At 37.1% G+C, this 24023-nt stretch overlaps 2 protein-coding genes across 10 annotated transcripts in view; one reads left to right on the plus strand and one right to left on the minus strand.

The window, feature by feature from the left end:
• The window catches only part of LOC143902901 (uncharacterized), a 230816-nt gene that overhangs the window by 201940 nt on the left and 4853 nt on the right, over positions 1–24023 (minus strand). The window contains exon 2 of the mRNA XM_077416133.1: positions 4241–4350. Within this exon, the coding sequence (XP_077272259.1) occupies positions 4241–4263 (23 nt within the window). The 5' untranslated portion in view covers positions 4264–4350. The remainder of the gene's footprint in view (positions 1–4240; positions 4351–24023) is intronic.
• Ten-a (Teneurin-a transmembrane protein) overlaps positions 1–24023 on the plus strand; it is a 450404-nt gene that overhangs the window by 201918 nt on the left and 224463 nt on the right. The window lies entirely within an intron of this gene.

Genomic DNA, 24023 nt, shown 5'->3' on the forward strand with positions numbered 1-24023 from the left:
AATAGGAAATCACGAAGGGCTTCTGGGCCTTCCCGCTTTGCGCGCCTATCGTTCTCTCCGCGAATTCCCTTCGCAACGACGAAGCCAGTCAACCGCGGCGACAGCGACGACGAAGCGCGAAGAAACGATCGCTATTCTTTTCATTACGGCAGTAAAAGCGGAGGTGAGAGATTACGATCGTCGGGCTAAGTGCGACGGCTTCTATTCATGACGATTTCGCGGTGCGTCAGCTCGCGACAGGTTGAAAAAATCGAAGTGGCGGTAAACGAACGCGGATCATAAAAAAAATTGCGTACCGTAATCATATCATTGGCCGACATAGAAGTACTATTAACATTTTTTTTGATAAATATTATGTTAAGATTATACAGAGATCGAATCCTAATAATATTTTGAAATCGTATTCTGAAAATTAGAGTAAAAACTTTAATATAAAAATATCGATATTCTACAGTTTTTTTAATTGGATCATAAATAATCAAATTTAGTTAACGGTATCGCTTCTTCGCGCTCAGCCTCTTAAATGCACTTGCACATTTACCAATTTGTCTTCTGTTATTGATTCTCACAGCTTAGAAATGGTTCCAACTTAAAATATATTAACACGTAATTGATTAACTTTAATATAATTTATATAAAATATCTTGCTTAGAATGCTTGAGTGTAAGGAATAATATCTTCACTGTATTTTACAAACAATTCTTGGAAACAACTCTTTTTTATGGAAACAATTCATTTTTCAAACATCTCTTTATTATTGATCACTTTTCACGAAGCTAATTCTATCTGTAAAATATTTAATTCTTTTTATTTATTATTACGAGTTTGTCTTATAAATTTTAGACTGTATCTTGTACAATTAATTCTGCCATATAAAATTGAAAATATATCTATCAATAAGTGTTTCATTGATCCAAACTGCTCTATTTTCCAAAATTAAATACTGCTGCTAATGTAATAGACTATCAATTCTAAGATAATATCTAAGATATTATTTTATTCATAATATTCTTACACTCCTTAATATATTTAATATAACTTGATACATATATATATATATATATATATATATATATATTTTATATATACATATATTATATGTATATATATCTATATATTCCACACTATTTTCGCGAACGATTAACTAATAATAAAATGTAACACTTGTTACACGATATTGTACTTATTAATTTAACGCGTTGCCGTTACCGCTCAATTTGGAGTTACTCGATTATTACTTTGGATTCTCAATTTGAAAATGATAAACAAATTATATTTAACTTGGCGATAAAATCCACTATAAGATGTATACATATAATAAGCGTTGATCAAGAAATAATTATCGTCTGTTAATATCACAACAAAACAATAATTCATAAATCCCATTTCGTAGTGCTTTTGCGTCAAATATCTCGTTAAATCGCCCATACAAACACTTAATCGCAAAAATTAATTACTCATGTGGATTGGTAATTGCTATTTGTTAATAGAGAAACGCTGTATATATAATGCGGCGCGAGAAGTAATATGACTACGCACGGAGCAATTCCACTACCTGCTTGTTCGAGTGTTGGCACGCGAATGATAGTATACGGTGTTCTGATGGTGTACGGAACAGTGCACCACGTCGTATGCGGCAAAAACAAGTGCCGAAGGCTGAGCGTCGTATGTCAACAAGTCCACCGCCGCTATGAAATATTGCTATGAAAAATACCTACGAATATTTCGGATTATAACGTATTGATGTACAAAATATTTGACATGCTGAGTTTCTAATTAATCGATATATCTCGCGACACACAACACATTACACAGCGTTCTCTATTAACAAATAGTAATCACCAATCCACATGAATAATTAACTTTCGCGATTATTTCGATGAATAGATTACTGTACATTTCATGTTTGCTTGAAGAATAAAGTATTTGTTTTTTTGTTTCTATTTAAAAAATTTTTATGTAAATATTAATATTTATCCTTATCATTTCTTTCCAAATGTCAAGATGAGTAAAATTGTGTAACCTTAATACATCCAGAATTATAATTTTAATAAGTCAAGAAAATAAAAATTTTAAGTACCTACCGAGGTAACTACAAAAATATGATTAGTTCCTTTATTTATTAAAACCACACTATTTCAATTTTTTCAGGATATCTATGGCTACGGTTAACGTGACGCTATACAAATGCTTCAAAGCATTTTTTGATTGGTTAATTCGTAAAATTCTTCTTTCTGATTGGTCGATCAAATGCTTCGAAGCATTTGTAGCGTCACGTTGACCGTAGCCTTATATCTAAAAATGGAAACAAATTAATTTTTATTGTCCAATCACAAAATAGGAAAGATATACTTTTCAAATTAAAATTTAATATTAGATTTTCTAATTCTTTATCATTAATAATTCAATTAATAATTTAATGCTCTTTCAACAATTGTAATCATTAACAGGACAAATTTATCAACTTTAATTAGTCTTTAGAACGCACTTATATTAAAACATTGTAAAAGTGTAAAATATATAATACTATATTAGACATGAGTTGCATATGAACATCTTGTTTAAAAAAATATGATCGAATTAAAAACTTCAAAAATTTCTTATTTGGATATTTATAAATGTTGTTTTAAAAAATGTGCTACGTGTTAGTTATGATTGTAATTTAAAAAGATGGTTTCTTTTCTCAATTTCAATAAAAATTTAATTTCTCTTTTAATATTCATGTTTGTTCACCACGTATTAAATATTGGATATGTCAGACAAAAGCCAAAAGCAATGAATTTAATATCGTCAACATCGAGGAATCTGAGTCTGTGTTTTATTAACAATACAATGTTCAGTTCAGTACGATCAAAGGTACATCTTTCTCATTATTTCTCTTGTAAAATTTGATTTATATTTCGTAAACATCGTGATTTCGTCGAGTTAATATTCCTACTCGATTGACGTTTACACCTGAGGAATTTCATTATGCGCCGCCGGATAACTTTGCGCAATAAACGAGATGACATTTGGAAATAAAAGTTCTTATTATCGCAGATAGAATGCGTACGGAAGAAGATTAAATTACTTCATTCGAGGCAGTTTAATAAATAGACTATAGATTTTATTATCCACGACGCGACTTATGACTCAGACCGTTGCATGGGGAGAAAACTTCCCATGCAAAACGAATTAAAACCGCTACGGTTAAATTAACGGTACTCTCGATGAACATTTAAGAAAATAACGTATTATGCGCCATATAATAAAGAATTGCATTAGATTTCTATGTTGTCAACAAAATTCACATAAAACTATTTAACATACATTTATAGTATGTTACAAATAAAAACTTTTATGTTAATGAAAAAATAATTTATAATTTTATAAGAGTAAATTTATTATATAGAATGTGTCGTTTTTTGTGTTATAAAATAAATTTTCACGTTATAAACAAGTTTTAAAAAAATATTTTGTTTCAATAAATTCCAATCTTAATTGAATGCTATAAAAGGTGCCATTAAGTGTTATTTAAAATTTATTCTTCCGGATACAATCACATAATTTATTACTTATTCTTTACCGAATTAAATAACACATATTTTAATATTATCACGTATAAAACATGTTCGTTATATCTGTTCAATAATGATATAAAAAATGTTCACGTAACTGCTTCGTAAATTGGAAAAATTACTGCGATTTTATGTATATATAGTTATGCCTTCGTTTCCGCGTTTAAAATAATAACGAGAAATGAATACATTAACAATTTGCTTCAGCATTTTATTTCGATTATGAATAAAAACGTTATTTCCTGAGCGTTTAATAAAAAGCTAAATTCTTTTTGACAAAGGGTCAATAGCTATAAGTATAAAAGAATCGCTGTCGGCAAACTGCGAAATGTTGAAAAAATTTCCAAACTGAAATCACTGGACGCGAGAGGGTCTGGCTACTCAGCGAGTGACGAATCACTGCCTGCCCGTGCTGTCACGAAGCAGTTTTTCCATTCGTGTGCCCGCAGGAAGCGGCGGAAAGGGTGGAGATAACTAGTTGCGCTTGTATACTTTGGGAACAAAAAAAGAACCGATAAAAGTCAGAACGCGAGAAACGAAAAGGGAAGCGAAACAAGATCCTCGCCTCGCTGTAACCCTTTTTCCCCGCTATAAATCTAAAGTATATTAAAAATAATTGCCTCGGGTCTACCAGATCTCCATACATTTATGTCTCACTTGATATCGTAAAGAAAAAGACTCACCGAAAGAGACGCGGTCCATGCATCGTTTCTCGTTTCCTTCCTCGAAGATTATTATTGGTGTAAAATTCCGTTGCCACGTTGTTCCGCTTTCCGCTGACCGCTACCGATTTCTGTAATTAAAAAAGTCGCAATATTTAATAATTGACTTAATTGATTGTTCCGTTTATTCTGATATAAATCGCAACTTTATCGTGTAACTCGTGTTTTTAAATAAATCTCTTTTCGCTACGGATTTGACTGAAAAATCTTCATAGGAGACGATATTATTTGCAAAAATGCGCGAAAATGATCGAATTCTTATCGCCACGAGAATCTCACGGAAGTGTCGCCATGTTAGGTCGGTCCGTATTAGGAACTCCCGACTATTGGATGTCCGGGGTAGCACAGACGTGATAGGGGTTTGCGCGAACGTAACGCCTAAAGTTAGAGCACAGATACGATCGTGAGTAAGCGGACGCACTTGACTGTAAACGCAGCCACTGTATACCGCATCGGGGATTATACGGCCGTTCTAGCGTGGCAGAACCCCGTACCTCGAGGCTGGCACCGATATTGCGTAGATATTGCCCTCAGCAACAAGCTTCAAACTTGATAAAATATTAGTGTTCGCTTTGAGACACTTCGAACGTGTGCGCACGATTTAAAAGTTAAGTCAAAACCACCAATAACTGAATCAATCAACTTTGAAAAATTCAAAGATATCAATAGAAATATATATATATATATATATGAACTATAAAAGGAATTTTTATATTGCCTCTATATACATATGAGCCTGTATTACAGTTATTGTTACTCAATTATACTTTATAACCATACTACCTAAAAATATATTTCCATCGCCCCATCCGATAATTTAACCAGAAAATTTAATTTATTATAGCCGATTTGCACTTCGATCCGTAGATGTATTATTTACAATTAAAACGTAACAATATGGAGTTACTTGAATATCGCAAAAAATAGGTTATTCACATTGCTATGAATTATTGCTGAATACAATTTTACGCAACAGATATAATGGAAAATACAAGCTGAACAGGTTGTAGCTTTTATGCATTATTATAAAGAAAGAAAGAGGAGCGTTTACAATAGAAGCCAAATAAAGCGAGTTGCATGCCGCAGCGCATATGTATATGTATATTCGTAAAATGTCTTTTACGATTATACAGTGAATTGGGACGATCTCGATTGACTGCACAGTAAAAGCAATCATATCTTAAGGATGCACATCGATCCGAGTACTCCATCTCAAAAATACAAAGCACCGATTTACAAAAATCATGACAATGACATTGATCAAAAATGAAAAATAATCGTACCGATTTGTTATTGTCTGAAGATTCACAATGCAGAATTTAAACGTATCACAAACTTTTATAAAACTTGTTTTTATTGCACAGTCGAAATAAAACAGAGCCGTTGCGAATAACATCGAGGATGATACCCGTAAACTTCGCAAGTTTGGCTATCTTCGATGTAAATAATATATCGGCGCGTTGTATTTAGTGCAATCCATAGACCGCAACGACGCTTCCAATTCGAAAGTTTCCCAAGATCATAATTTCTAGATGCCAAAAGGGCAAGCAAGCTTCAGACGGGTTATCTTTCAAATTACATTCAACGTTAAACATATCATGCGGCTCGCTAGATGAAGGAGAATATATGGACTGGAAGAGGAGAAGGACGAAACCCGAGGCAGGAGAGCAGATCAAGAATCCGAGGGAGAGAAAGCAAATTTCGAGGTTGGAGGAACGGCTGTTCACCCCGTAAAGGAGGGTGGCTTCTATGATTAATATGAAGACGTCGCCAGGATCAGGACAATTTGCGTAACATCGGACGAAATTGATCTGGCAGCTCTCGGATACTACTCGAAACACTGCTTGTCTTTCCGGGAAACGTAAACAATTTCCTGATATTACATTTTCGAAGTTTCTCCAATATCTCGATAATCAATCGTTGCAACTAAAATGCTTATACATATAACGTCATAAGATATAGAAATAATTATATAACGAAATAATGAATTTTGCCTTCAATATCCGAACAATATTATTGGAAGATGATGTCTTATCTTACGTAAGATTTGTATTTCCGTAAATTTATAAAATATACAAATGTTCTCAAACGACTGATAAAGTGAGTGCACGTATTAAATATAGTTAAATCTTTTTAACGAATTATACTGATTATGATGTAATATCCATCATAAAATTATTCGATGATTTATTACATGTTTGTTCATGGAAAGAATAGGTACTCTCATAACAGAGGTACGTTCCCATATGTTGTTATATAATAATTGATTACACAGCAGTTTATACACGATTGATTATAAAAATAACATACGTACGTTAGCTATAGAAGCAGATTCCGAATAAACAATATCGGTACTAAACAGCAAAAAGCACAATTAATTTAGATTTTCAACAATATTGTGTACTTCGTTCTATCATTGTTCTGCGTAAATGCCAACGCTGTGATCTATTCAAACATTTCAACGAAAACGTTTCCGTGGATCTACGGAAATTGCGTTATTGTTGCCTGTCGGCGATTTTGGTATACACGCATACGCACACCCACACTAACAGGTTTTATCGTATTCATCGTATCTATATTAGAATTTAACAATTCCGATACAATAGATAAAAAAAATATCGTAAATCACGTAAATCGTTAAACTATCATAAAAATGCAAAGTGCAATAGCAATTATTTACCCCTTCATCCATTTTATATTAAATAAAACATTAATTGCGCGATAGTTTCTATTTGAGAGAAAGAGAGAGAAGAAGAAACGGAGTTTTTTCAAATGTATTAAAGGATTATGAATTTATATAAGTATAAATGTTATAATAAAAATTTTAAACAAATAAAGGTTAAAAAATTTTATAAAACAATTAAAAACTATAATATTGGTAAATCTGACACCAAACGCATTTTTATAGAATTATATAGAAATTTTCTTTACACAATTCTTTATAGTGTTTTTATAGTTTATAGTTTCTATCTTTATAGTTTTATTTTGATATTTTTACATAAGTCTGGATCACAATTATCTTAAATTCCGGCACATTACCTATGTGATTAAATCCTATTAATTTCGTAACAGTATAGTTATTACTCATATTTTAATTTGTGATAAAGATATGAATCTAGAGATAGTCATTAAACAGTAGCAAACTCTTTTCAGCATGGCCATGTTGCCATACCAGGGATGTTCATTCGGGATGTTTCTCCCGTCTTCGTTGTTAGACAGTAGTTGATGAGACATGGTTCCTTCCGGCGGAAATAAAAATATCTGAAGACGTAACTGCGTTCGGAACCCAAACTTTCCAAGTCGTTACAGCGAGCATTCCTTAATAGAAAACTTCGAGAAGGCGGTGCCTAACTTGTGATTAAACTTAAAATTCTTTGTATGCCTCCCTTTTACATTGTTATTTTTCTTCGATAATCTTCTGCGCACAAACACTGGATGTACAATAAATAAATGTCCTCTTTTTACACGATGTACGGGATCCCACGGATTATTATCATTGTCTAAATTAAGATGTTAAAATTTTAAGGTACAAGTAAGACATTTAAATCAGTCGATAAAATCAAAAGGTTATATGATACTCTAAGAAATTTTTCAAGACTCGCAATTGCACGACTAGTTTAGATCACGCGGCCGCGAAAGTGCATTAAAACGTTACTGTAAAACGGTTGTGCATACAATAACACAAGCGATAGTATCCACTTCTATTTTTATGCTGTATTCTATTATGTATAAAACCGAATATCGATTTATGCAACAATGAAACGCGCTCCTCTCTTTATGCGCAGTACCTGGACCAAGAATTTTAATCTGAAATTCGAAGATCGGTGATGCCCATCGACTCGCGCACCTGACACCATCCCGTCGCCATAACGCGCGAATGAAAAAATACGTAAAACCACGGTATTAAGAAGAAAAGATCGCGACTTTTTACGAGCTGCATTACGCTTAGCAGCAACGGGGGAATGTAAAAACGCATGTGTTCTGTGTTCTCTCCCCTGACCGCCGACAACCCCGTCGCCCTACACCCCACGGCAGTGGCATTCTTGCGGTAATATGTGTGAAATTGCGAGGGCGCATTTTTAGCTCCACATTTTGAGATTGCATTCCCAGAATAGTCTCAAATTTTTGCCTCGTCCGCCAGCCCCGCGGGAGCAATTTTATCTTGCTGGGGCTCGCACCCCTGCGCGCGGTTACGTACTTAGCAACATGAATTTTGCAGGAAAATTCTACGTTTGCGCCACGCAATGAGAACTTCGGTAATGAAGGGTAGACTGTACCCGGTTTACAGGTGTGTAATGCATACGCGCATCTTCTTTTAACTGCCACGCATATGGTTGTACGTGAACCGTATATGTATATAATTTATTACAGATTATTCCTTTCGAAGACAACTCGCGTAATATTCGGTAATGAGTATGTACGAGAAATACGTGTTAATAACACAGGAAAATATTTTCGTATACAAATAACATTCCACAAATAAAAAATAGATCATGAGAGATAATACATATAATATAGATATATCGTAATATAATAAAAAGAATTTTATATAGTTATCCTTCAGATAAATAACTATCCTTCCTAGAATGGGGTCATTGGTTCACGTTTATAGAACAATAAAACAATTATTTTACAATTCGGCAAATTTATAGCTTGGAAAATTCACTCGCAGGTCCAATGACCATCGGCGATCATTATACACCAGATCGAACTCGTGCGCCACCGGTAAATTTCCTCGCAAAACACTTGACTCTATAGTAGAGCGTAGCAAATTCGAACTCGACAAATTCGTAAATTACTGTTCACGGGAGGGTTTTTCTACGTTTTACGCTGCGTGCTAATGCCGTATACGGATGCGTGTGTGTGCGTATTGCAGTTCAAAATGCGCGCAACTCGAGTACAAACATTTCGATAGTGCTCGTGGAAATGTGTCACCATATAAAAGGCTGACGACTAAAATCGAGGATCGCGAATGATTATGCAGCAACTACATTCATCCACACGTTAAAATGAGACAAATGTGTAATAATGAGCGCCCATTCAACTTGCTGTTAGATGTATCAATTATCATTAAATTTATCACACCTATCATAAGTAAGAAAGATACATAAACCACAATTAAATAACTTAAAATGCAGAATATTCGTCAGGCGACAGAATCGCTAATGAAAAAAATAAAAAGTACAATTTTATTTATCGACGCTTAAATACGTCTATTATATCTTTAAGAAATTATTCTTACTTATCTCGCATGTTATCGGTTACAAATCAAGATATAAAATAAAAACACCTACAAATAGTAAGTGTGACATAATATTTCAATTGTTCATGACTCAACGTTATTGTTATATCAAAATGTGAAGCTCCACATAAGGTTCTCTTAATCACTATCAGGGGCCTCTTTAAATATTCTCGGTGATACCATTAGTTACAGTCGCTGAAATACGCGCCATCGCCAGTATTTCCACAACACAGTAAAAGCACGCCCGCCACGAACGTTTCGTCGATGGGACGAACAAGGCGGGCGGACAGAAAAAATAAAAAAGGAAAGAGCAGCCGACTGTCGGGAGAAATTGGTACGCGTGAACGACCCTTTGGTAACGGCGGTGCCCTGGCGGCGACCGGGCCCTGTATGACTACGCCACGGTTAGAAGGTTTGACCCCGCCGACGGTCGGGCATGGTAATTTGTGCTGCGACAATCGCACCCACGGGAGCCCTCCGGCCCATGCCATTGCACATACCTACATACGTCCGCGCGTACAGCAGATACAAACGTATACGCGTGTGGACACAGATACAGATAGAAAAAGGCAAAGCAGATGGAAACATGAGAAAAAACGGCCGCGAGACGAGCGAGAGAAAATGGAAAGGGAGAGCGTTGTCATCTCAATTTCTATTCTTAACACTGAGTTTTAGGCTAAACTTTGGGGAGACGGAAAGTAAACGAATAGAATTATTATCGTATATCTCAATCCACGGAAAGAGCAAAGCAAGTATACATCACAACTTTCAGTCCCGAGAATCGTGAATATATAGAAAAACGCGGACATAAACAAAGAAGAGAGAGAGAGAGAGAGAGAGAGAGAGAGAAAGAAGAGAGAGAGAGAGAGAGAGAGAGAGAGAGAGAGAGAGAGAGAGAGAGAGAGAGAGAGAGAGAGAGAGAGAGAGAGAAGACGAAAAAATCGAATTTCCGACAAAAACTGTTTCTCCCATCTCGAGCTGCGTCACCGGCACGAACCGTATCCCATCTCCCATCCTTTATCATCGCCGCATCCGGTGCATTTTTACTCCCCGTCGCGAGCCACCGTGGTGGCGACGCGCTAATTGATACAAACGCAAGCCGTATCACGCACCGCGACGAACGCATGCCGGAACCAAGGTATATTAGAACGAAATGTATGGCGCCGCTTTTCGTGTTTGCACCGTCGAGCCATAATTTCAATCGCTATGGAAAGCCAGCGTGCTAAACGACGTTGGCGGCTGTGATCGGAAGTCGATACTTTCGCCAAGGACCCTCGAAACGCGTGTTTCGCAGCGCGGGAATGTGACGATGAAAACGTCGAGTTCGGGCGAGTTTTGAAGGATCCCTCGACGTCACGGTGCTGCCGGGGCACCCATTTTGGCGCGCCCGAGATATACTTTATACATTTACTTTACATGGCTCTCGATCATCTAGACGTTAAGACCTCACAGCGTGAAGTGTCGAGTTTCTCCTCTACGGTACGGGAGCCCTCTTTATACTCGCGCCCCGCCACCACCCACTTCGACTTTCGTATAATACCCCCTCGAACAGTTATAGATGAGCCATTATCTCGGGAAAATTCTGCAAAATTGCCGCTATAGGCTGAGCACTTTAGACTTTCCGAGGAAATTCGTTCTCTGAAGTTGGTACTTATTTCTCGAGAAATTAGAGAGAACCGCATTATAGTTTAAGTAATGTATAAAAACCCGGAACCGCGTTTATATAAAATAATCTAATGCACTTAGCATTGATAGAGAGATAGGGGATTATATCATATAGATAATCAGTATAGAGAAACAGGTATAAAGAATCAGTGAGGATTATTGCATACTAACATCATGCAACAAAACGTAATAATATTTGATTGGCATTAATTAATATTATGTAGCAAGAGTTATGAGAAACATGGATGGTTGGCTATATCTTATACATAGCCATCTGTCTAAGGACTCGTACTTAATTAGCTCACATAACGAGCAATGAAATGTGAAGGAGCTAACAAGAATTATGCGTCCTTTGTCCTTAGATCCTTGCTAATTGGATCGTATAATATAACCGAGCGAAGTGATGAATTGAACAGGTTTATCTGACACTTTATTTAATATATTGAATAAGAAGAGAGCTCTCTCTCTCACACACACACACATGTGTTATAAGCGAGTGGAGAGATATTGAAAAACTTTAAAATACACTCGATCCATTTTCAATAGCAAAATTATCAATAAAAATGATAAAATCGATATTAATTAATATAACGCTGTTCTCAACTCTAAATTAATCATAAAAATCCGAGAATATGTAAAGAAAGAAGAAAACCAAAATCACATGTACCTATGTTGTAGCATGTGTAGCATGTGTAGCAATCTCTTACTTTTTATATTTTGAAACTTCTAAAGTTACCCTCTTTCTTCGCTATGATACAAGTATTTGAAAAAACAGAAGTCAATGTATATTTAAAACATATTAATTTTAAAAATAAAGTTATGCTACAATCATTCTCAACTCATTAAACAATCTTTTACATTTAGTGTGACAATATTATGATTTAATATACATACACACATATGTATATACACATGCATACACCACATACGCGGAAAAAGCTGAATGTATCATATATCCTTGTCATTCTTAGAATTATTATCGGCGTATTTCGTACCTGCCCAATGCGACTGTAACGTAACACGGCCCTTCATTACTAATCCCTCCATGCATACAGACGACGTATACACTGAACTGACAGCTTTAAATCGGGTTTTACTGCATTGAAAACGTTCTCTTTTCAGTGACTCTTCAGTCGGATAGATGGGTAATGCCCTTTTTAATCCAAATTCCATTTCTGGTATCGCGACAAAATCCGTACTCTCTTTGCGTCCATAACAGAAAGGATACCGAGCATAATAAATTGATTGAATCGGTCCTTGTACGTTTTATTATATATTTCTGGATAGGCTCCTTTTTTTCGCTAATTAATATAAGCATTTTAATGTCATAAAAAAAACTCTACGTTAAACGTTTCTTAAACTATCACATCGGACGATAGACAATGAATATACAACACAGTTTTTAGCATGAAAAACACTTTCCGCAAACACGTTAGTTTTCCATCGGGGCAGCGTGAAATTACTCGTCTTTGGTATCGTCTCGAATAAGCACGATAACGATAGAAGTTTTAACGCATTTGCCATAATTGCCTATTTAGGAAACGCTGCTTTGTAATAGTACTTTACAATGTAACTCTTCGCTCAGCATGGATGCCCCGCAGCGAGTTAATCTCGGCATTCTCTAATTCCGGATTATTCCCAGAGCTATAACGTGTAACGTAGATACACGTTCCACGACATACCGGCGCGGCGTGTCGTAACAATACATTACGTAGCACAAATCATGGCGATATCGTCAATGCGTAGCTCCGGCTGTATCAAGTTGAATGTCGCCGAATGTAATCTCCACCGGAGATATACGCTGGACTCTATCATACTCTATCGCCTCCATTAAAATGCGATATTTCTGCAAGAGTAAGGTGAGACCGCGGACTGACATTAAAACATATTGACATGCGATAATATATCGTCATTTCTCGATTTTCCTCGAAGTGGACTGGTACAGAGATGTAGGTCATTCAAATCTCAAGCCCTTTTCCAAATCTTGTGCAGCGCGACGAATAAAACGTTAAAAAATTCGCATTACAATAGCATAATGTGGGATCATATATACGATAGACTTCAAAGTAATGTCATATACTGCGTCATGTTTAATACAATGTGTGTATACAACGTGACCCATGCCATATAATCGCGTTTGCAGTAATACGTTTGCATATATACAAGATATTTTGTGAAGTTGGTGTGCGTGCTTAACAGGTTTTTAAGGGACATTTTTATTCGCTTTCCCACGCCATTTATATCACAACAATATGGCAACGGATACTGAGAGCTTTGATTAATAATAAAATAATAATAATAAAAATCTAGAAAAAAGTAAAGAAAAATTCAGAATATCAAATGAGCGCGGAAGTCACAATAATTTGTTACTAGTAAGATGATTAAATCTGTCGCATATAGATATAGCATATGTATATGAGGGAATGCAGACGAGGGCAAATGAATAGTATTGCTATGAATCTCTGAATTCTTATTCCCTGACTCTGTGAAGATAAGAAGAAAAACTTTGCGCGAAGCACGAAACACATTATACGGTTCTGTTTACTTCGTTCAACTGTAATAGGTTTATAGAAGTTGTGCAAAATGCAATGTATGTTCTGTAGAACGTGTGTGTTCCGGAAATGCCGGTACGGTAATGACGTTTAAAACGCATGTAGCGACACATAGCACTCGATAAAATTTATATCTCCAAGTACCTTATCGTTTTAGCATTCGCATTGGTTTTACGTGGCAAACGAAGAAAATTCGTTCTATCAATAAAATGGACGTACGTTATGTGAATGCGCGTATGTATTATTTCTTTTATACATATTCCAATTGCCAATATATCATCTAGATAATGTAAACTTGGATAATACTTGTTTCATAAATATTTGATGGAATTAAACATACGCAATAATTTGTCTACGTATCTAGACTATTAAGTTTTTAGAAAACACATTCACACATCAAATAGAAGTTAACATGTTTTAATTTCTAATTTTCGCGGAAAATTGGAATGTAAGGAAAAAAACTGAGATTTCAACAGAACGAGTAGACAATGATTCCGCCGGTTGGCCTTTGATCATATCAGAATGACGCAGGACTTTCGAAGGTAAATGCGAACTTGCCCACGGTTCCCCAGAGTGACAATGAAAAAGGCCAGGTCAGAGGAAAAAAAACGCCAAAAGAAGCAGCGGGGGAGAGCAGCGGGGTTCTTGACTGCGTGAAATTCCATTCGAATCGATCCCGACGCGCATTTCGGGGTGCACGCATGCACAAAGCGAGCAGCTGCAGGGCGGCGATGCGCGTCACCTAGCGCGCGCGGGCGGATGCAATTTCGTCACGGGGATCGCAAAAATTCCGCGCATTTCACTTTTATGCAGCGCGCTCTGCCGTCCCCATTCCCCGTGTCCGCGCTTTATCTTTCGTCATTTTATATTTTTTTTTCCACCGTAGACAGTACGCGTAGACTTACGCGTTCGCCAACGCGTGACAGTCGCGCGTGCATCGACGACAACGAGTGCATCACGTGCAGTGTGTACCCGACGTACACATACGCGCGCCGCGCGTTGCGACGCGCTCACGCGGGTCTGGCCATGTTTGGATAACGCGATAACGTCGTTAAACTTTTTGTCGCTTTGCCTGACGAGCGTGACAGGTGGACCGCCCAGGTAAACTCGATTCCAGAAACAATAAGATTTATTTTTCCGCACGTGCGCTACGTACGCCGCGCTTCCCACGTGCCATCCGCCGTCGACACGAAGCGAATCACGACGCCCGTGATACGTGCGTAGACGCGCGTATGCGGGCGATGAACGCGTCGTCAGTCGTCAGTTATGTTTATTCGCTCTGTGCGTTTGGTTGGAGGGGATAGCACGAGCTACGAAAGCGCTCGGGTGAGAGAATAGTGAACTCAGGGTGGAATATTTTCCTAATAAACTAGACGTATTATTATTAAAAATGGGTCATCGTAGTTGCTGCGTCATTTTTCACTTTTTATTACTGACATTTTTTAAAGCAATATTTAATTAGCAGTAGTTATTATTTATTGTTTTCTGATATAAAAAATAGGAGTTCCAGTAATTAAAGTGACATAAATACCGCTGTGCAGTCAACCTCCAATTATATAGTAACAATCATAGATTATGCGCGTATAGCAATTTTTACTTACCGAAATTATTAACAGTAAAATGTAAAAAAGGGTGCAAATTACAAACTTGCACATTGCTTCCTCATTATTGCAGGAAGCTTATTTTATTTAATGTATAATAGTATTTATTTTTTTGGCTTCCTCATAGAGGAAGCTTTGTGAGCAAAGGATTCTACTTGCACACTTAAAAACTATAAAGAAGCCCGATATCTCAATATTTGCGGAAGTTAGAGCAAATTTACCGAAATTTCTATAACTCTAGAACTAATCAACCAAATCTTAACGAATTATATATGAAATAGGGGTAGAAAAGACTGAAAAATATAATAAAATTAGAAATAGATCGATATCTCCAATTTTGCGGAAATTAAAGCATAAACAAACATTTCTGCAAATTCAAAATTTTATTAAAAAAGAACCCCTTGATTATTAGCAATTTTTATTAATTCTATTATATTCTTCAGTTTTTTCTACCCCTGTTTCATATATAATTCGTTAAGATTTGGTTGATTAGTTCTGGAGTTATAGAAATTTCGGTAAATTTGGCACATACATACATACATACATACACACACACACACACACACACATACAGACAGACAGACATTTTTTAAAACTGCAATTTTTCGACGTTTTAGAACATTCTAAACACATTCAGAAAAACAAAAAAAAATTTTGTTTTACGAAAACAAAGCTTTCTCTATGAGGAAGCAAAAATACACTGCATCTATTGCACAAGAAGCTTTGGTAATAATCAACATATAATAATAAACATATATCATATCTCATCGTTGTTTCCACTTTTATTGCATGGCGATAGCGGTAGATGGCGCTGAAACGCACGGAACGAATACGCGGATCATATATGTGCGACGCGCGTACGCGTACGGTTCCCGATGGATGCGTGAAAGAAATACGAGTAGGTATAAGACGAGCGAAATTTGGTGGTTTGAGAGATATGCATTTTATTCCAAATGCAAAGTTTGCAAAAAAATTTTAAACAATGAGTAGATAGCAAAAATTTCAACATTTAATATTTGCTGTAACTTGCACAGACGAAACAACCAGTTTTATTTTTGTCTTGTTAAATTTATTTTGTTCCATGGAGTGCTACATAGATAGTCATGGTGCATGTCAACTGTTACTGTAACTATCGATAACAAAATGGACGCAAATAATGGAGGAGAACTCTGCGCGTCAGTCGGGAAAACGAGCGTTATTTGATGCTCGAAGGCCGTTAATTGCTTAATTGAGCGAAATTGGGTTCCGATACGTAGGTTAGCGTTAATTTGCGAGCATTTACGATAACAGCGAACGCGAAATAAAGTACAAGGGAAAATGTCATTGTCTACAATTAGCCGGTAATTAGTTACGCCATGCGTAACAATCGAAACGCCGCTGCACACACATGCCTTCCCTCCCCAGTGAAATACTGCACGGGGTTGACGAGTTTCATTTCAAAGATAGATATCTAGCTATTCTGCCGAGAAACTTGCGTGAACGCTGTTTTAATCGGTTGTTCTTATTGCTTTTCAAACGTTACTGTGACGGCGCAGCATGCGTACAGTCTTTAGTTCTCACAACGTTATATACAGTCGTAATCGTATTGTATATCGACTACCAATTGCGTAACATTCGAAGAAAATTAAATAACTAATTGTTGCATACACTTGCTAGCAAGTGTACTGGCAATTGCTCATATAGTAAAGTCTAAAATTTTACTAATAATTTTGTATATGTTTATCGACGCGCACACACACACACACACACACACACACACACACACACGAATTATTATTCGTATCTGCGCTCAAGCATACAATCATCCAACGGGATTCAATCGTGAATCGTTCGTTTCTAGAGCATAAATAAAAGTCACATTGCCGGTCCAGACGCGCTCTCGTTTGGAGTGGCGCGTACGCGGATGAGAGCTCGTCGTTTTACTTCGCGATAATAAAACGGCGGTCGACGAGCGGAGGGACAGCGTCGAACGGCATCTAGGTATAAGCCCATAAACAAGATGATACGATCTAGGTGTAACGATGTTTCCAACAAAATTAGAGGGAAACTGCAAACAACCCCGTCTCAGTTCTCGTTCATCCCCGTTTAACCCCAACCCTCGTCGTCCCTCAGCCAGCTCGCGCAGAGCGGCGCGACAACCCTTCATTCGACTCGTTAGGGTGGCTGAAACACGATACCAAACAGTAATGAAAAGCCTATCCTCCACTCGGTTTCTCCTAGAGCCGTTTATGCACCGTCCTGCGCGTAATGCACTCATACACGGCCGGGCATTATCAACGCGTGTACGTGACAGATAACGCCGGCTTGTCGCGAACGAGCAACGTCAGTACCCTGTTTATTTGACGATGGGATTAATCGTTGCGTATCCACGTATAGCAAGATCTTTATGTCGTTTAGCAGCCGCGCCGCGGGGCCGGCCGGTAATGCGCGAATTAATCGTTTTACACAACGAGGCGGCGCGTTTCGCGCCCTTTATCGCACACGTAATCCGTCATCCAATAGATCGCCCTTTGTTATAATGCATCCGTCGCGGATAACGCGCATTTTCCTAATAGACGCGTGAAAGCAAAGCTATTATCCAGATACGGATGAGTGTTACGGATACTATCAAAGCAAACAGGATGATATAAATATCTTTCGTGATACAAGCGTATTGTTAAAAATATATATTATTTTAAATAGATTTCTCTAATAATGTTCATATAGTAAAAATAAATTGTTTATGTATTTCTAATAATTTTCGTAAATTTATCACTGTGACATATAGATATGAGGCGGCGCCTTTCTACGTTTCTCTGAAAGAACCAACGCTCCACTTGTTGATACCCCATCGTAACATCGCGTCAATTTCCCGGCGCCATGTCGCGACGCGCAAATAAAGAAATTCAGTGTAGATGCAGTTACGCACGTCCGGGTATCCGTTTAAGCGAACAAATTAAAACGCTACTGCCGTCGGGATCAAAGGCTCCTTAACTTCTTCATCGTGTACGAATGTAATTCGCTTCTTTCGGAGAACGACTCCAGTGTACAAAAGAGACGCTCAATGGAACACGCATCTATATTCGCGTGTCTGTCACGCGTTTAATTCGCCGGACGTCCGTGAGTGTCATAGGCCGGGATTTATTAGTATTTACGTTGAGCAATATGCAAAGCAGGGGATGGCGAGTTTGCGTTCTTTACTTCGGGACAGCTCGTCGCCACCATGGCGCGCGCATACCATGCGCTTCTCTTTAGCCTCCACTTTGTAATTAATTCGTTTGATTTATATCGCCGAAGGACTCGGAATGCTAATTTGTATTTACTTATTAGTCGCGCATGCGGAGCTGCCGGCTGGCCCATATTGTTTTACGGGCTGTCTGCGAACCGACGTTAGGGTGAACCCTCCCTCCCCTCGGGTACACTCGTCTCGTTCTATATGCGCGGTCTTACCCATCCGCTCGAGGTTCCTACAAAGGACACCAAACAGCCGGGTAGATGCGCCAGCGCGCGAAACACAGCCGATAATTAAAGTAGCTCCTTTGTTCGACTTAGATCGATAACTCCTTTGACGGAAACGACAAAGGTAGATGCGCGAAAGAAAACTATCTGTCTTCCTTCGGGGTTCGCATTCGGGGTTCCGATTCCTTCCGCTTTCTCGCTCTCCGAGAAAGTATTCTAGTATTATAGCTTTTTTATTTACTTTCTTAATGCTGTAGCTGGGGCGACTACATTCTTTTAGCTCTGGCTTATGTACTTATGGTTTTTAAATTTTGAGCTACAAAGACTAAATTAATAGCTATATTATTTTCCCAACTAACATGCATGAAAATTGCTATCACTTCTATCGTACTTTTAATATTAGATATGATAATTACAAAAACTTTACTGTTGTAATCTCGGAAAGCACTGCTTATGGATATAAATTACGGGAATAGGGTGTTAGTCATAAATCAAGCAGGCGCGCTTGCCTCCTTGTGTAAGTGAAATCCTCCTATCATTCGTCATATGTTATAAATTACGAAACGATTCCAAAACAGCCGCTAATGCGAATGGTTTGTATGCAAAATGGTTTATGATTGCTACGGTCTGCGGTTACCTAAAATAGATTAATGTCGTCAAACATTAGTTAATGCCAATGAAGCTGCAATGGCGTTTAATATTGACGGAAATATCGCCCCACTGTGCAAACTATAAAATCTGACTGCGTCGTGAAATCCAGTAACCCAAGCGAGCGTACTATTAAATCATCGCGTCCACGCAATTACAAATGACGGCAGCACGTCGACGTGGACAGCCAAATTTTAGAAATTCTCATAATCAGAGATCATTCATTCCTTGAATTTGAGAGCACGGATATTTTTGCCAAATTATACAATATACTGATATATATATATATATATATATATATATATATATATATATATATATATATATATATTACATATATATCAGAGGGCTTGCTGACTCGCATTATACCTGCGCAAGCAGGAAATATCCCCTTACACCGTCGTTGCTTGCAAACGATTAATTTACAAATCGTTTGAGCACGATCAATCTGCTGCTCAGTCCTTCTGCTCCTTTGAACGAGCTGCGCGCGGATACGGGAAAGGAGATGCCGTGAGGGTTAATTAAAGAATTTCAATAGGTATTCCTGCATCGAGCTACCCCGAATGGGCTTTCATCCTACACCCTCTCGCTGACGGACACTGCAAACAAGTGCCTCCAGCGAATGTTCGAATGTATACATGAAAATCGAGACAACCGTGTGTATATGTATATACATATGTATGCGTGTGTGTATGTATATATGTGTCTGCGTCTCTGTACGGCGAGGACGGGAAAGTAACGTTGATACTTCGTGCGGGAAGTTTAATATTGCCATCAATTCGGCCCTCGCTTCTTTCCCACTCATGCGCGATGTGTCGGCAAGAGTGAATTAGTCCGAACCGGGGTTGCGAAAATTGCCTTTAAAATGTAATCTAGATACCGATGTACGAATGGAGAACGGAGAATAGGCACCAATAAATATTTTTTGAGTAATCACATATCCGATACATGTGTAATTGGACCGATTCCGCCTCGGATGGAATGCCCTATATACCCCGCGGCCGATACGTGCGCGCGCGCGTGCGAGTACTCGTTCCACGTAAAACGCGAAATGTCAGATTTGATATACGGATCCATCGGAACATCCTCTATCTCAATACCGTTCTCTTTTTTTTGTCGGAGTCGCTTTCCAAACGATCGTAATGCATTATTCGTACAATTCTCATACGAGTCAGATCGATTTTGTGTTGACGTCAGTACCGCTTCTCGATGGTTCATAAAATATACCTATATATATACCGCAAAGAAGTTGCCATCGATACACATTAATAATATAATACCTGATGCATGTATATTATAATTCACGAAAAAACATGCGATGTCGTATGTTTCAAATTATTTAATTTTTCTCGTATTTATGAATCAATATACAGTCTATGATTGTAGTCTTGTAAATATTAATTTTTATAACATTTTAATATATTTTTTATTCTCATCAAAAATTATTCTCTCGAATTAAAATTAGTTTCTTTTCAAATAAAAATACGTTAGCTCCAAATTAAACAGAATAAAATAATCTAAAAAAAAAATGATTATACAAGTACAATTAAAACATTGTATTCGTTATTACATTATAATAAAAATAGATAAGCAAAGTGCAAAACGCACAAGCAAAAATTATATAACGAGAGAGTAGACATAATCTTCAACCACCTTAAAACTTAACGTGAAGCCATTACCAAACTTCGACTCCACTGACGTGTGTTACGTCACGAAACGAGCCTGAAAGCTTGACTTTGCAAAATTGCAAAGTGTTACGGATTAGATCGTGGAAGGAAGCCCAGAGGGTACGTCGTCCTTTCGGATCTCTTCGGACTTGTCGCGTAACCGCGCAAAAGCTGCTGAATAAACGGTTCGCCCTTACTTACGGCACTAAACTAGCCGTTCTCCGTATACCTACATACCTGCATACACACGCGCGCGCGCACGTGCATGCACGCGTGTGTACATACAGGCATACGTGCCTGCATACATACGAGCAGAACAGAGGCGGTATATATTGGTTCAGACTCCCGCGCACTCAGCGCTCATGAATATGCTGGAGCACGGTGGTTCAACCCTGCCCCAACCGCCCTGCCTCACCCCTTTCCACCCCGGTCAATCTCGCTTCGGCTACATTGTATCGGGAAAGGGGTGAGCGTACGGCGGTGGGACGCGGGGGGCCGGTTAAGTCCGTGTTTATATAGAACGATTTTCGACGATAGCGTCGCCAGGCATACCTCCGTTTTCACCGATTGTCGCTTCATGAATAAAGTGGACGCACAAGCTTTAGCACGAGCTGTGTGCGGTTTTACGATATCGCATATTCGTTCATCTGCGAGTTGACTGATAATCGTTCCCAAACGGCGCCCAAAACGGTGATTAAAAGTTTGTTCAAATACAATCACGGTATGTCGCTACAACGGAACTTATCTCTTTAACGAAGACCAATATATTAGCTATAAAATTTATATATTCGAAAAAAATCAGAGAGAATGATAGTAATAATATTTCAATCACTATAATCAACAATCACGTCTTTTGATACATTTTAATTTCCAATTCTATAGAATCACTAAGATTGAGAATTTATAAGTTTCAAATATATAAAAAATATATGAGCAGAATTTGCATGTATACGCATTTGTCTTCTATATATGTTCGGAAAGATGTTAGCCCAAGCAAACCAATCTGCATTTTCTATTGTTGTATCCACTACGCAAAAAAGAGCACATTGTAAGAATACTGGTCTCCATTTTGCCTCCACTTTGTTGCACTTAAAAATTCCTTTTTGCGCCAAATGCAATAAGAGGGAGGAACAGATTACATTTCCTCAAGATAAGAGTAACGTTTACTTTCTTCTAAATTCGGTAGGAGTCTTTTATCGAAGAGTCGACCGGTTGAAAATGGCGCCGAGGTATCCATGCTTTAAAATCAAACTACGCTCCCTCGTCCTAAACCTTCGTCAATTGATTTTTTCAGCAATGAGCCAGTCCATTGCATTTCAATAAATATGTATATATGAATATTGACGAGCTCGAAATTAATATTCCTATTCAAGATACCTTAGTGAAAAAATTATTTCTTCATATTTATTTTAAATATTTGCCATTAAAATTAACAGCCGCAGTCCAAGATATTCTACATACATGTTCGGAAATAGTTAGCACGTATTAAACATTTAGCCTGCCTCACGCTCACATGGAGTTTCAGCTCGTTAAAACGACGATAATTAATATAAAAGAATTTTTGCTTTTACAGCGGATTATGTAATATCGTTTACTCATATAGGCATGTCCAAAAGTTTAAAGCTGAGCTTACCCGTATATAATGCGGCCGTGACTCATTATATAAAATATCTTGAAAATTCACAACTTTAGTATAGTTTTAACGCAACTATTCAAAGCTTTTGCATCTCTAACGGTTTTAAGAACCAGCACGGGATAGTTGTATGAACGCAGCTCGTACTTCTCGTGGAGTAACGATTCGTCCTCTTTCAGTATCAGTCATATTGTCCTTTTTGTCTTCGTTTTGACGTTATACACGCAGCCCCGCGTAACAATACAAATATTATCTTCGTACTTTCAAAGTTAGTTATTACGAGTACTTTGTCTCTTTCCTTCGAAATGATGAAATGCAAAAGATGTCGAGAAATAGCACAAAGGAAGAAGTCATTATTTTATGAACGAGCCATCTCGTGCCGTTTGATGCAAACAGCAAACTTTGCTTTACACTCAGATTAATAAGTTATAATAATAGTAATAATGTACTAAATAATCAGAAAATTTTCTCATTGAAACTCATTAAGGAATAAGAATGAGGATTTAAATTGTTATAATATCTAATTAGTGTTCATTATTTCTTAAGTGGGATTCAACATTGTTATCTCCGTCATGTCGTATTTTACCTCGTATTTTACTATTATTCTTCTACAAACGATCGATTAGTAATTTTATAAGTGTATAATTATCTAATGTTAATATTAATAAAGACGAATATTAAACTTGAAATATATTTCTACTGTTATTATTTCTTCAAAATTTTGACTATGCACTAGAATTATTTAAAATAAAAAAGGATTTTACGGATTAATTTTTCATATATACGCAAATGTATCGCGACATCAAAAAACTGCGTTATGAATACAAAGAACTGCTTTATAAGAACAGACATTCTACGCCTGATCATATAATTCAGACTACAGCCGGTATGTATAGTCCGTTGAAATCCATATGATACGTAAGAATTGTGCGAATATTCTTGACTTAAGCAATGTTATATCATTTTGTTTTTAAAAGTTATATGGAAAATGTATACATTTCAATAACTAAAAATATCAAAATTAAGCTAATATTCTAAATAAGATTTTAAATAACTGTCAAAAATAGAACAATACATATTATTTCTTTAGAAATGCAAATGTAAATGTTTTTCATAAAATTTATCCAGAAAATATAACAAATGCAAATACGCCATATATATATATGTATATGTCTAAATGTTTAAGACCGAAAGGACTCAAGAGTTGGTTTGCTCAATTTACTTATTTAATGTCCTAAGAGACCAGCACTACTGACCCACGCAAATCGAAACTAGCTAACTAAACACTAAGAAAGAAT

The sequence above is a fragment of the Temnothorax americanus genome, unplaced genomic scaffold, assembly GCF_048541705.1.
Source record: "Temnothorax americanus isolate GAGA-0224 unplaced genomic scaffold, ASM4854170v1 Scaffold41, whole genome shotgun sequence".
NCBI classification, from domain to species: Eukaryota; Metazoa; Arthropoda; class Insecta; order Hymenoptera; family Formicidae; genus Temnothorax; species Temnothorax americanus.